General features: G+C 63.8%; 1 protein-coding gene across 1 annotated transcript in view; it reads left to right on the top strand.

The window, feature by feature from the left end:
* Window positions 1–1,125: 1,125 nt before the first annotated feature.
* The window catches only part of COL18A1 (collagen type XVIII alpha 1 chain), a 45,551-nt gene continuing 31,877 nt past the window's right edge, over window positions 1,126–14,799 (top strand). The window contains 2 exon segments of the mRNA XM_013061331.2: window positions 1,126–2,562; window positions 13,394–13,938. Of these exon segments, the coding sequence (XP_012916785.2) occupies window positions 1,161–2,562; window positions 13,394–13,938 (1,947 nt within the window). The 5' untranslated portion in view covers window positions 1,126–1,160.

Raw genomic sequence — 14,799 nt, 5'->3', positions numbered from 1 at the left:
CCACCAGAGCCTAGGGAAGTCGGGGTGTTGAGGGGACGTGGGAGCTGAAGTAGAACGTCAGGCGAAAGCAGTGTGTGATGGTGTGAGTGCGTGTGAGTGTGCGTGGGCGGGCCAGGGTCTGTGTAAGTGTGCCAACGCCTTCTGGCTCTGCCTCCTCTGGGGTCTCTGCCATGAGCCAGGAAGCCTCCTAAGCCAGCTGGCGGCTGTGCCCCGCGCGATTCACAGGGTCAAGGCAGAGCGCTGGGCCGGTGCTGGGTCAGAGGCCCTGGGGGTCCTCATGTGGACGGGGAAGCCCACCGCCCCTGCACCCCTGGGACTGTCTCTGTTAGAGGCCCAGCACCCAGCCCCGTGCTGGGCACCCAGAAGAGGCAGAGCCCCTGCTCTACACAGGGTCCAGGCAAGGTTACGGGGAGACCCATGTCTGTCTGGGACGTTCCAGTGTCCACCAGCCCTCTTCTGCCTGCCGGACACCAGCCGCTGTGGCCTTCTTGTCCCTGGAGCAGCCCTGGGGTTCTTTTGGAAACCCTCAGGACAGGACCGTGCAGAGCAGGGCACGGTTGGTGCCCAGCCAGTGGCTCTGGCCAGATGGAGATGGGGTGTCCCGAGGGCACTGGGGTCTGAGCAGATGAGAGCCTGGCCCCGGGCGTGCACGGACGACCCGCCCTTTGGGTCTCCGGCTGGTGAAGTCTCAGAGGCAACACTTGTTCCGCAAGAACTGGAAAACAAAGCATTTTTTAAAGTTCCGGCTTGGCTACAGACTGGTGGCCCCGGGCCAGGCTCTCCCCGACCGTTGCAGGGTCTCCGAGCACACGTGGGCTGGGGCTGTCCAGGGGTTCCCAGCCCTGCCCTGGCCCCAGCCCTGCCCTTCCCAGGGTCAGGTCCTGGAGGGGGTGCAGGGTCTGCGGAGGGAGGGGAGCCGTGCGCGGGAGCAGGGACCCTTCTCCCTCTGTGGCTGCTGCAAAGACCCAGGAGAAGTCGCCCCAGAGCCTGTCCCATTGATCTAGAGCCTTCCTCTTTGGCGACAGGGGAGGGTGCGGAGAGAGCCTCCGGGGCAGGAGCCCGGGAGGGGCGCGGCCTGTGGGCGGGGAGGGCGGAGCCAGCTGGCCCCGCCCCGGGCGCGCAGACCGCCCCCCGCGGCTCCTCCGGGGCGCACAGCCCTGATGGCTCCTCACCCCTGCGGCCGCCCGGGCCCGCTGCTGCTGCTGCTGCTGCCGCCGCTGCTGCTCACCTGCCGCCCCGCCGCCGCCCAGGCTAACCTCCTGAGCCTGAACTGGCTGTGGTCCACTAGGACAGAAGGGCCCCCGGCCGAACTGGTCTCCGCGCCCCCGCGGAGCCCCCATGTGCAGCCCGGGGAGGACACCACCACGCACTCGGCCCCCCAGCATGGCCCCTCGGAGCAGGGGACAGCCCCTGCCAGCCCCGCACTCCCCGTGGAGAGGCTGGAGACCGGCCAGGGCAGGGCCTCCACCACACCCGCTGCCTCCACCGCGGGCCCGGACACGAAGGAGGAGAACCTCGCCGGCGTGGGGGCCAAGATCCTGCGCGTGGCTCAGGGCATCCGGAGCTTTGTCCAGCTGTGGGATGACACCACGACCCCCGCGGGCTCCCCCGCGACAGAGACGCCAGCCCCTGTGACCCCCACAGCCCCCCTCACGCTGGCCGGGCCCTCCAGCGCCCCCCAAGAGAACGGCACGGCTCTTTGGCTGGGCAGCATGGCCCCGAGCTCCCCGGACACCCCGAGGATGGAGGCCGGCACCCCGCCGGGGCCCACCCAGCTGCCTCCCTCCCCGGGCGGGCCCTCGCTGCTGCCACCTTCTCCAGGTAGAGCTTCTCTGTCCTCCGCGCTGGGTGGGGCCCCTCCCTGGGGGAGCCCGTCGTCCCCGGGGCGGCCCCGGGATCCGGACAGTGCAGGACTCCTGCCCGTGGCAGCCCGTCCCAGCCAGCGGCACCGACCCCCCGACATCCACAAGCGCTCGCCACGTCTGCTTGCCCTGGTGGCGGGTCCCCCGGGTGCCCTCACTGCTCCTGCGGCTCTCTCCTCTGACCCCCCCACGCTGGCGGCTTGGATCCCACTCTTAACCATGGACAGGGGTGCTTGGGCTCCTCACGGGGCTGGCTCTGTGGAGCCGGGTCTTGCTGGTGTCTCTGCGCTGCTGGGGGCGGCCCCTTGGACCCCCACCGGGCAGCCTGTGCCCGGGGCCGCTGGCCGCTGCCTGCCGCTGCCTCCCTCCCTGCCCGTCTGCGGCCGCCTGGGCATCGGACGCTCGTGGCTGCCCAACCACCTGCACCACGGGAGCAGCGAGGAGGTGCAGGCCGCCGCCCGGGCCTGGGGGGGCCTCCTCCAGACGCGCTGCCACCGTTTCCTCGCCTGGTTCTTCTGCCTGCTGCTGGCCCCGCCCTGTGCCGCCGGCCCGCTGCCCGCGCCCCCGCCCTGCCGCCAGTTCTGCGAGGCCCTGGAGGACGCGTGCTGGAGCCACCTGGATGGGGGCCGGCTGCCGGTCCCCTGCGCCTCGCTCCCGGCCCGGGAGGACGGCTACTGCGTGTTCATCGGGCCGGGTGCAGGTAACTGGCCGGCTCTCCTCCCCACCCTGTCTCTCTGGCCTGCCAGGTGAGCTCGGCCGGGCTGCAGGGAACCCGGCACAGAGGCCCCCGCCCCATGCACGATGCGAGCTGGGGGCAGATGGGCTGAGATGCTGCCTTAGCAGGGGAAAGGCTGAGCTCTGGAGGGGAGAGGGGGCTCCTGACCCTCGCTCTGTGCACCACCGGCGCCAGCTCTCAGCAGCAGCCCTGCCTGAGCTCCGTGGCTCGTCCAGTCCTCCCCACGGCTCCGGGAGAGCCTGTGATACAGCTCAGTGTCCGGAGGGGACACTGAGGCACGGAGCAGTGATCTGCCTGGGGGAGCCAGGATTCCAGCCCTCTGGGCCGCTGTGGTCCCTCCTCTGGGCCGCTGTGGCCCAGCCTGCATGGCTGGGGTTGTGGGGCCCGATGCGGGAGGGAGAGAACTTGTTCAGAAGGTCAAGGGGTCACTGTAGGCAGTGAGTCTGCCAAGGTCACAGAGCTGTCCCAGCCGGCACCTGTGAGTGCTGGGGCCACTCCTGGGCCTCTCCCCCAGCCTGAACTGTGCCCCCGTCGCCATGTGATGGGCAGGGGACAGGGCAAGGCCGTAGCCCAAGAGAGGCCTTGACAGCTGCCTCTGCTGGCCCCGGGAGGGCCTCTGAGCGGTGTGGATGCTCCTGTTCGCCCTCAAGGCCTCGGCCCCACTCAAGGGGTCTGGGTGTCCTGCTCCCCTGCCCTTGGGAGCAGCCTTGACCTGTTTCAGTCCTGGGACTCGCTGGGCTTTGGAGCTGGGCTGGTGAGGGTGGACCCCAAGGTGGGGCCTTCACCCCGCCGGGGCCCTGGCTCCTGTGCCCAGCCCCACCGAGGAAGGGGGCGGGAGGGGCGGAGGAAGGGGCTCCAGCGGCCACAGACTGGTGAGCCGGGGTGGGGAGGCGCTGAGCCCCACGTAAGAACGGGAGTTATCAGGAGGTAACGCGGCAGAGGAGCCACACCGGGTGGCTCTGCGAGACCCGGTGGATGCCAAGTGGAGAGGCCCGTGGCTGCCTGAGAGCCGAGGCCCGGGGGAGGCGGGGGCGCACCCGGGACTGCTGGTGCGGGGGGCTTGACGTCCCCACGTGCAGTGAGGCCCCGGTGAGCTGCTTGCTCCCACAGACGTTCGGCGCCCGGACACCTGATGCCCGGCTGGTGCGGCCTCCTCGAGGGTCTGGGCCGTGGCCGTGAGCCGTGTGTGGGCACCCAGCGCCGTAGTGAGGCCTCCGGGGCCGCTGAAGCACAGCCCGCCTCCTCTGCCCCGGGCGCCGGGCCTGCGCACACGTGGGTCCTGCTGCCGGTCCGGCCGGTCTCCTCGGTCTGGGGGCCACACTGGGTGCGGGCTGGGAGCTAGGGTGAGGCGGTGCTCACGTGGCCCGGGCAGGGAGGCGTGGGGCGGGGACCGTCTCTGAGTGCAGCTGCCTTGCTTAGCCGAGTGGCCTGACAGGGACTTCTTACCAGACATCTGCACACGTTGGCAGGGACCCCGGGCCGTCAGAGAGGCCGTGTTCCCGGCAGAGCCTTGGGGGACTCCTCAGGCGGTGCTACTGCCCACGTCCCCTCAGGCCACAGGTGGGGGTCAGGAATTTATCACCGTGAGGGTCCCTCGTGGGTGTGGCCTGGCTGGGGAGGGTCCCCGGGGAGGCAGGGCTTGGGCTGGGAACATCATCCCTCCTCTGGCCTCCCAGCAGGGATGCCGCCACGGCCAGGCCCCTGGGCCTTTCCGCCCCCAGCTGGTGGGGACAGGCAGGGCAGAGGGCGGGCCCTGATCGGGAGGGATCCCCAGCCCCTCCTCCCTGTGGGTGGCTGGTCTCCCGTGATGAGGGGGCCCCGGGCTACGTGGGAATCGGGAGGCTGTGGGGTGGAGGGAGTGTGGAGCGGGTGAGGTGCTCTGGAGGGGAAGGAGGCCGAAGGGGGTGCCGCGTCATTTCTAGACCCAACCAGAGCCGCCCACCGCGCCTTCCCCGAGGCCGCGCTGTTTCTGTCCTGTCCATCGCGTGTGTCCGGCGTGGGGGCCCCAGGCTCCAGGGCAGAGACGGCCCCTGCCCCCTTCACCCTGGGGCAGGGGTGTGTGGACGGGTCCCCTGGTAAGGCCACAGCTCTGGCCATCCTGCTGGACGTGCCCTCCCTTCCCTGCTTCCCTCCTGTCCCCACGGAGAGAGCGGGTGGGGAGGGGCTGATGCCCGCCCTGGGCAGGGGGACCGTGCAGCCACTGGTTGAGGCCCAGGAGGTGGCTGAGAGGAGAGAGCTGCTGGGGGAGCCCCTGTGCCGTGGCCGCAGCCGGCCGTGTGTCAGCGCGCTGTGGGGGACCAGGTGCCTGTCTGTCTGTGTCCCTCAGGCCTCAGGGAAAAGTGAGTAGGGCCTCTACACAGGGGAGGGTCAGCCAGCAGGGCGACTGCCCTTGGGGAAGGGGGCACCGAGTGGGGCATCGCCGCAGGACCGTGATGGGCAGCCTGGGCTTTGCTCTCTGTGCACATTTCCTGATGTTCCTGGGAGTGACCGTGAAGACAGGTCCTGTTCTGAGCCTGGGAGCAGCTGTTGTTCCTGTCTGCAGGGGAGAAACTGAGGTCTGGTGGGAATAAAGACGTGTGAGTGCCTCATGGCTAGCAAGAGCGAGCCACAAGGTGGACGCGGGCAGTCTAGCCCCAGGACTGGGTGTAAGCACCCCACAGACGCCTGGCAGGCAGAGCCCCAGGCCGCAGGGCCCCAGCCAGCGGGGTCTCCTCACTGCCACGATTCTAAGGCCGGCACTGTCTTCTGGGGAGGGTGCCCAGCCGGTCTGTCACGGACCCACCGGGTGTGCAGGCTTCCGGGCTGCTGGGCTAACACCCCCACCTCTAACGACCCGTGAACTCAGCAACGGCAGACGTAACTGCTGCAGTAACGTGAGGCTTCCAGCTGCCTCGGACGTGAGAACGTAGGATCACCTTCACGGAGAGATCCTTAGGCTTGCCGCCCGCCTCTTGGCAACCTGCAAGTTGTGGTTTGAGGACCTTGGCTGAGCTGTCCCACAGGTCCCAGTCGTGGCTTCGGCTTTCCTGCTGGGATGTCAGGTGCAGAGCAGTGGATGGGCTCGTCTGCAGGTAAGCTGACAGGCGGCGCTCGGGGTGGGGCTTCCCTGCCTGTCCGCCCCGTGGCCGCCGGGGTCACCATTGTCTGTGGCAGTTACTCCTTCCTGCTGGGGAAGGCTGACGGGGCACATCGTGCAGACGGGAGCTCACCTGCGGCCTCCCTGAGGAGATGGTGCGGTGGCGGTTGCTCTCCGTGGGGTCGTCTCCCTGACCGCGTCCTTCCCCTTGGTGAGGGAGCTGTCCATCCTGCCGCACAGGAGTCATTGTTGATGCTTTCCTTTTCCCTTGAGAAATCAGGTCTCAAACGACCATTTACTATTATATAACGCGTGAGAAGCTCGTGAGGAGCTCGCCCGTCCGCCCACTTCCGTCCACTCACCGACTCCCATCCGTCCGTTAGTCCTCCACCAGCACAGATGCACCAGCCGCCCACAGATCCGTCCGTCCGTCCACCCGTCTGGATATTGGATCGGGTTTACCGTGTTAGAATGTGATCGTCACACGTAACACGCAGATTGTTTTTGTCTTGAAACGTGTCCGGAGAGAACCGCAGACCAGGTGGCGGGGCAGATGCTCAGCTTTGTGCTCTCGAGGAGTCGTGTGTGTGATTCCAGTGCAGGGTCGTGTTTGTGATCAGTTCCCTTCCTGGTATCTGGCCCAGCCTCTCCCCCACCGCCATGCTGGCTTCCCTCTAAGTTCTTTTCCTGATCTTCTGATTCTTGGAAGGCTCAGCAGCCACTCCTTCTCCCGGGGTCATGCGCTCAGAGAGGCTGGCCTTGTGACTGGAAGGACTGTGCTGTGGGTCCTGCCTCGTCCCCTCCAAAGGACCTCGCAGTTGGGGGCCCCAACGTGCCACTGAGGTGTGTGAAACTGCTCAGGGACCCCAGCCTCCACGCACGGTTGCCCTGCCAGCTGTCTGTGGGCAGCCCTACTTGGAAGGAACAGGGACTGCAGACATGTGGCCCCAGTCCCGGGGAGGAGAGAGTGCGCAGAGTAGTCAGTGCTCAGAGTGAGCCTTCCGTTCCCGACCCACAAGTTCCAGCCCTGGGGGGCCACCTTTGCCTGCCACCCCCACCCCTTAGGACCGCTCTGCCGCATCATCTTGTGCTCCGTTGCTTCTCTCCTGGGTTACATTTTATCCCAGAAATAGCTCATGAGCACATAGATGTTGAGATCAGAGCCACACAAGAGGGGGCTGAGCACAACTCACAAGCTCCTCTCGCTGCTGGAACGGGGCATCTATCCGTCCTGTGCACTCTTGCCTTTTTTGTGAATGTGTGTGTGCGGGTTTCCTGTGGTTGCTGTGACAAATGGGCACCAACTTCGTAGCTTAAAATAATGCAGACGTGTAACCTGACAATTGTAGAGGTCAGAAGTCCGAAGTCCGTCTCACTGGGCTAAAATTAAGGTGCCTGTCCGCAAGGCTGTGTTCCTTCTGGACGTGTCCCCTGCCACCTCCAGCTCCTGGGGGCTGCCATGGGCCACATTTTTCAGGGTGTATGCCGTTAGATTTGGTTAGCCTCCCCGTCTGGGGCTAGAACGTTAGCTGCGTCTGCACAGTACCGTGTGCACGCCCCAGACACCGCGGAACCGACGTGCTGCACCGCTCCCCTGCGTACCGTGGTGTGCGCGCTCAAGTACGCATACTCTCGAGCCTTTTTTGCATTCATGGGCTCACTGTGTACCCCAGAGTCCCTCGTTTCTATGTCGACGGTTCTCAGAAATGCCCCACGTCACTGTGGGAAATGCTCTCGTTGCCTTGTGCTCTGGCTTGTCCTCCGCAAACACAGACTTTCAGGGACTTCACCAGCTTCTTGCGCCATTCGTGGCTCCACTTGTCCTCTCGACCTGTGTGCCCTATTCCTGCTGGCCCTGATTTGGGCTCCGGGTGGCTGGACCTGTCCCTGAGCTCAGGGGTTTCACAACCTTCTGCAAAGATCATTGATGTCCTTTAGCACTTCCTCTCCAAGTCATCAGAAACATTTCACTCCGGCTTTGATGGGTCGAACTGAACAGCAGATGAGTGTGGATGCTCTTAATGCATCAGGTATAGACAGTTAACCCCCCCCCAGGGGACTTATTTTAGAGAGAAAGAGCACGTGCATGTGTGTGGGTAGAGCGGTAGGGGGAGAGGGGAGAATCCTCTAGCTGACTCCGTGCGGAGCAGAGAGCCCGATGCGGAGCTCGATCCCAGGACCCTGAGATCATGACCTGAGCCGAAACCAAGAACGAACGGCACACTCAACCAGCTGAGCCCCCCAGGTGCCCCTAGATGTTTCGTAAAATGTTTTCAATATATTTTCTTCTCTGATATCAACTTTAGGTTTTCCATTCGCTCCAGACATCTTTTATTTTGTGGTTGTGACTCTGCGTAATAAGGCGACAGGTGCTGAGCTTTTGTGCCTGCGTGTCTGTCTCACTAGGGTGCTACGCTCCAGTCCAGCAGGAACGTAGGAGGAGACAGTGTCTCCTGGTCTCCAGGACGATTGAGGACCTTCTGCACTTTATGACGTGTGTGTGCATAAGAGTGCGCGTTGCTGATACGTGGCTTGTCACATCTCAGTGGATCGTCAAAACCTGTCGCCTCCTTGTCCCACTTACCCGCCCCACACGGGCACAGCCTCCCCCACTGTCCGCATCCCACACCCGAGTCGTGCGTCTGGTCCCATGAGTGAGCCCACACGGACACGTCGTCATCCCCCAGAGTCCGTTGTTCACGGGAGGGTCCCTCTCGGGGCGGGGGTCCCTCTCGGGGCGGGCGTTCTGTGCGTTGGGACGGCTGCGTAGGGACGGGCATCCACCGCTGCGGGGTCTCAGAGTCCTCTGCCCTCCCCGTCTGCCGTGCTCCGCCCATTCGTCCCTCCTCCCCCCGCCCTGCAACACGGCCTGTCACCGGCCCCACAACGGTGCCTTCGCCACAGAGTCCTGTCGCTGGGATCACACGGGCCGCAGCCGTCTCAGACCGGCTCCTGTCACTCTGACACACACTCACGGCCCCCCGCATCCCCTCATGGCGGGATGGCTCATGTCCTCTTCGTGCTGAACACCCTCCCACGGCTGGAGGGACAGTTCCCGTGTCCGTCCACCCGCTGGAGGGTCCCTGGGTGGCTTCCAGGGGTTGGCAGTTACGCATGGAGCTGCCGCCGCCCTCGTGTGCGGGTTTCTGTGGGGGCGTGTGTTCCTGTCGCCGTGGGGGACCTCAGGGAGTGCGATCGCCGGGTCGGGTGGGAAGAGCAGGTTTCATCTTGGGAGAAACCACCAAACCTCCTTCCGAGGTGGCGGCACCACCTGCTTTCCCCGCAGCCGTGCCCGGGCGCTCCGGGCGCTCCCGTCCTCGCCAGACCGTGGCCACTCTCGGAGGGGTACAGCGGTGTCACCGCTGTTTGAGCTTCATCTCCCTGGCGACCTGGGACGTGGGGCAGCTTTACTGATTGGCCGTCTGTGTGTCTTCTCTGTTCAGGTCCTTTGTCCGTTTCTAAAAGTTCGTTTGTTTCATTGTTGAGTTTCCAGAGCTCTTTATACATCACAGATCACTGTCCTGGATCGGAGGTGTCGTTGGCAAATGCTTGCTCCCAGGCTGTGGCTCGTCTTCTCACTCTCCTGACACAGTCTTTCACAGAACACAGGTTGACGCGTTAACAAAGCCGGCTCATCCGTCCTCTCTTTCTCGGATTATGCCTTTGCTGCTGAGTGTGAAAAGTCACCCCCTCCGCAGGGTCCCCCAGGATTTCTCCTGTGTTGTCTTTTCCAAGTTTGATCGTTTCGCATTCTGCATGGAGTCTGTGATCCACGGTGAGAGCATCGTCAAGAGCGTGAGGTCTATGTCTAGAGTCACTTTTTGCGTGTGGACGTGCCGTTGTTCCCGCCCACTTGTTGAAGACGCGGGTGGCCTTGTGCCTTGGGCAGCGTGTGTGTGGCTGTGTTTCGGGGCGCTCTGTGCTGTCCCATTGCTCTATTTGTCCGTTCCTTCTCCAGTACCATAGTCGCTCCATAGTGACTCCTGAAGTCGGGGGTGTCGCTCCTCAACTTTGTTCTTCTCCAAATTGTGTTGGCTCTTCTGGGTCTTTGCCTGTCACATAAGCTTCAGGATCAGTTCTTCAGTATCCACAGAAGAGCTTGGTGGGATTTTAACTGGAACTGCCCTGGACCTACACACCACAGTGGGAATGACTGACATTGTGACAGCATTGAGTCTTTCTATCCATGAACATGGGCCATCCCTGCATTGTTTAGTTCTTTGATTTATTTCAGCAGAGTTCTGTTGTTTTCTTCATATGGGTGTTGTACGTGTATTTGTTGTGCCTGTGTACTTCATTTGTGGGAATGTTAATATAAATGGTATTACATTTTTAATTTCAAATTCCACTTGTTCATTACTGGTGTATAGGAAAGTGATTGAATTTTGTATATTAATCTCATATCCTACTACCTTGCTATAATTGTTTATTAGTTCCAGGAGGGTTATTTTTGTTTTGTTTCCTTTTCATCAGTTCTTTTGGATTTGTTGCATAGATAGTCAAGTCATCTACAAACAGACATTTTTTATCTTTTCCTTCCCAATCTGTGCATTTTATTTCCTATTCTTGCCTCATTGCATTAGCGAGAACCTGTAGCACGATGTTGCAAAGGGGTGGTGAGAGACACCTGATCTTAGTGTGAAGGCTTCAGGTTTCTCACCACAAAGTGTGATATGAGCTGTGGGGCTGCTTTGCAGATACTCTTCATGCAACAGAGGAGATTCTGTTTTTTTCTTCATTTACTGAGAGTTTTTACTGTGCACGAGTGTTGGATTTTATCAAATGCCTTTTCTTTATCTACTGGTACGATTCTGTGATTCTTATCAGCTGGTATTGATGAGGTGGACCAAAGTCATTGATCTTGAGTGCTAAACCAGCCCCATGTACTTAGGGCAATTCCCCTTGGGCATGGCTGGCTGTTTGCCGAAAGGGAAACTGTCTTCAACTAGGCAAGTGCCCTGATTCCTTTTTTTTTTTTTTTAAGATTTTATTTATTTATTTGACAGATCACAAGCAGGTAGAGAGGCAGGCAGAGAGAGAGAGGGGGAAGCAGGCTCCCTGCTGAGCAGAGAGCCCGATGTGGGGCTCGATCCCAGGACCCTGAGATCATGACTTGAGCCAAAGGCAGAGGCTTTAACCCACTGAGCCACTCAGGTGCCCCAAGGTCCCATGATTCCTTAATCTAGGTAAGTGTGGACCAACCAGAGGGGCTCCCACTTGCCAGACATGTCACTCACTGTGTTCCCACGAAGGTGTTCTTCTAAACTCTCCGAGCACGGCATGGGCATTTGCTTTTTGGAGACATCTTGGTTTCCTGCCCACCACAGCTGGGCCAGGGCCTTTAGAGCAGCAGCTTCCAGAAGGTCTGCGGGGAGGTGACCCCATCCTCCACTCACAGAGCCAGTAACTGGAGAAGGGACCCATGACTTCAGGGCCATGGCACTTAGCGACTGCCTGCCAATGGGAACCGTGAGGAATTTCATGGAGAGAAAGGAGCTGGCTGGGCGTCGCTGGGGTCCCTGGGCCTGCCTTGGCCCACGCTGTTGTCTGTCAGCCCAGGACACCAGTGGCTCTTGCGTTCTGAATTAATCTGGGAGACTTCTAGCTGCCTGGGAGGAAGGGCAGTGGTGGGTGTATCCGTGTTTAACTCCGGAGACAGCTGAGTCAGGACAGCAGGGCCACTGACCTGGAGGCTGGTGAGCGTCTGGCTTCCTGACCTTAGAGCTTCTCCCCAACTGCACGCTGAGGCCCCGTGAATGGCAGATGAGGGACGGTCCCAGCAGCTGCCATCAGGGCGGACAGCAGTGTCTGTCCTCGAGCATCAAGTAGGCACTGTCTCCCCGGAGCCTGCGGTCTTCCTGGGAGGCCCCCTGCTCCCTAGCACCGAGGCCAAGCTGCCGTTCGACGAGACTGCGGTCTGCACATCGCTCGGCCGCACCCCACTTCCTGTCTGCGGGAGGATCTTACCTGCCAGGGATGGGGAGCCCCGGCCGGCCGGTGGTGCTGCCCGTGGCGGGAGGTCAGGGCCATGCCGGGCCAAGATGCCCAGCACGGTCCCACGTGGACCACCCCTGGGGGTACCCAAGGGCTTGTCCTCATGTGGGTGACTTCTGTCTTTGTCTGTGGTTCTCAAAGAGCTCTTTGCAAGACAGGACTTGCCTTAAGAAGTTGGGGTTTGGCCTTGCCTCCCTCGGCTCTGACCTGGCCACTGCTCAGGCCAGACGTCAGATGCCCAGCACACCCCCCCACACACGCGCATTCACACTCACTGTCACGTTCAGTCACGCTCACGCACAGGGTCGCGGGTGCGCTCACCACCTTGCTCAGGACGCCCACTGGCCAGCAGCCCCTTCCCGGAAGAGCATCCCCCGCCCAACCGCGTGTGATCCTCACCTTGGAGGATGACCACGCCCAGGCTGCAGTGGGGTCTTGAGAGAAAGGCCTGTGGGTGAACGTGACTGAGCGTGACAGTGAGTCTTTTCTGACCCTTTGGCTGGACTGTGGCCCCAACGCCCCGGCTGCAGCCGGTAAAGCGTGCATGTGGGGAATCCCTGAAGCGTCGGTCTGTCCTTGACCCGCTGTTGGTCCCCACGGCTCTCCCCCTCCCTGTGTGCTGCAGTGACTACGCTCCCTGGACAGAGAGGTGGGCCCTGCCCTCTGGCCCCGGCACCCGACCCTCCCGGCCCGAGACCGTCAGGCTGCTGGTGGCCCCTTCCTGCCCAGGGAGCGTTCTCCAGGCTTCATCTGAAAGGCTCGGGCAGGTCCCGGTGCGCGGTCAAGTCAAGCCCTGCTGGGGCCCAGGACCAGCGTCCTGGAGATCATGGCCCATGTCCCCACCACAGCAGCCTTTGGTCTCACCCGGAAGGACAAGAGATGCGGGGAACACTGGGCCCATGGCCGCGTCCCCAGCCTAGACTCAGGCTGCTGCCATGTGGTGGGAGGGCGCGGGCTCCCGAGGGAGCGAACCAGTGGGGGCTGGGACTCCCAGGGCCATTGAGAGGAAGGTATGAGCGTCTGTTGGTGAAGGAACCCCAGGTCTCCCTCGGGGCTCGTCAGCCGCTTGGCCCCCTGCAGGTCAGGGCTGTGGCAGCCCCGCGTGGACACGGCGGGAGGGGGCACCGAGGAAGTCCCTGACGCTGGGCAGCGGGCAGCTTCCCTGTATTCCAGGGGGGCACGGGCCCGGCCCCCCAGGACTGGCTCATGGCAGGACAGAGCCTCCCAGAAGCAGCCCCTGGTCTAGTTCCCTGCCCTGGGGGTTGAGCGTGCAGGCGGGTCGGTGACGGGGATCAGAGTGCTGGGAACTGCGGGGCCGTCGGGTTTCTGTCCTTCATGTGAACTGACGTTGGCAAGGCGGGCGCCCCGGGCAGGGGCCCTCACTGGGCCTGGAGCCCGGTTCCCGCTGGCCGAGGGTGGGGGCGTGGGTCGTGGGGTGGGGGGAGTGCAGGCCCTGGCCCCCGCGGCAGGCTGGGGCTCGGACAGGGTCGCCGCGCCCCGCACAACCTTGCCCCCTCCAGCCCCCGGTGGGACGTTCCTGTCGCGTTCTCCGGGCCCGCGAGCCCACGGAGGGAAGGAGCCGTGATGTGTGGACCGTGTGGTGCCTGGAGAAGCAGGGCAGGTGCCAGGCGGGTGGGGGGCCCTCGCGGCTCAGAGTCCCCTGGCACGCTGCCTGCCCGGTTACCCCCAGGCACACCCTCACCGGGGTCTCTCTCTTCTTTGCAGAAACTCTGGGCGCGGAGGTGGGGCTCCTGCAGCTGCTCGGAGAGCCCCCGCCCCAGCAGGTGACCCAGGTGGACGACCCCGACGTGGGGCCGGCCTTCGTCTTCGGCCCGGACGCCAACAGCGGCCAGGCCGCCCGCTACCACTTCCCCGGCCGGTTCTTCCGCGACTTCTCGCTGCACTTCCACATCCGGCCCGCCACGGAGGACGCGGGCGTGCTGTTCGCCATCACGGACGCGGCGCAGGCGGTGGTCTCCGTGGGCGTGAAGCTGTCGGGCGTGCGTGACGGGCACCAGCAGATCCAGCTGCTGTACACGGAGCCGGGGGCCGCGCGGACCCACACGGCCGCCAGCTTCCGCCTCCCGGCCTTCACCGGCCAGTGGACGCGCTTTGCCCTCAGTGTGGACGGCGCGACCGCGGCGCTGTTCGTGGACTGCGAGTTGTTCCAGCGGGTGCCGCTGGCGCGCTCCCCGCGGGGCCTGGAGCTGGAGCCCGGCGCAGGCCTCTTCGTGGCCCAGGCCGGAGGAGCGGACCCTGATAAGTTCCAGGTAACGCTATGGCCACCATCCTTGGGGGGGACCTGCCCTGGGGGCGGGCGTCTATGCAGACACGGGGACCAGGACGATAGCGGCCGCCTGCCTTGTGCCGCTGTCCCCCAGAGCAGGCCACCCCGGGGCAGAGCCGTCTGCCCTGCAGGGGTCCGCAGCCCTGGGAGTCCGAGCTCCGTTGGGCTCCCGCATGTCCCCCTCCTGGTGCTCTCACCCCTTTGATCCCCCCGTGCAGGAGGCCCCTTGGGACCACCTTCCTCCCTGGACCCCCATCCCGCCACGACAGGAGCCCCCTCCTGTGTGTGGTGGCTGCAGTGACCCTGGGGCCCCACTGGCTGAGGGGGTCCGCGTCCAGGCCCACGGGACTCGTGCACGCTGAAAACGGGGGGTGTCAAGATGGTGACAGCAGAGCGTAGCACTGAGCCTGGGCCGGGCGGCGGTTCCCGTCACCCGTCAGCCGTCAGCGGTCACCCGTCAGCCGTCACCCGTCACCCGTCACCCGTCAGCCGTCACCCGTCACCCGTCACCCGTCAGCCCTGCCGACTGTCCTTGTTTTCACCAGCCTGGGCGTCCGCGACTCGGCTTCAGGGCAACAGGGGCAGAAGTGCCCCAGGGACCCTGGCTGGCCGCCGTCCCCACCTGTCCTCAGGGAGGCCCCTGTCCCCTCTGCCTGGCCTGGGCCTTCCCAGGGCCCGGGTGGGGGTCTTTCTCCCGGCACTCAGTCTCCTACCCTCCGCAGGCGCTGATTCACGAGCCCCAACCCCGCCCCTAGTGCCCCCCGCGCTGGGACGCCCCTGCGCCCCGGCCAGACAGGGTCCCTGTGTGCGCCTAGGGGGGCGGGGTCCCCAGGACAGAAGGCTA

This window comes from Mustela putorius, unplaced genomic scaffold (genome assembly GCF_011764305.1).
Source record: "Mustela putorius furo isolate JIRA1106 unplaced genomic scaffold, ASM1176430v1.1 tig00000765_pilon_pilon_pilon, whole genome shotgun sequence".
Taxonomy (NCBI): Eukaryota; Metazoa; Chordata; class Mammalia; order Carnivora; family Mustelidae; genus Mustela; species Mustela putorius.
The sequence above is the reverse complement of the archived record's forward strand: the minus strand, read 5'-3'. Positions and strand labels throughout refer to the sequence as shown.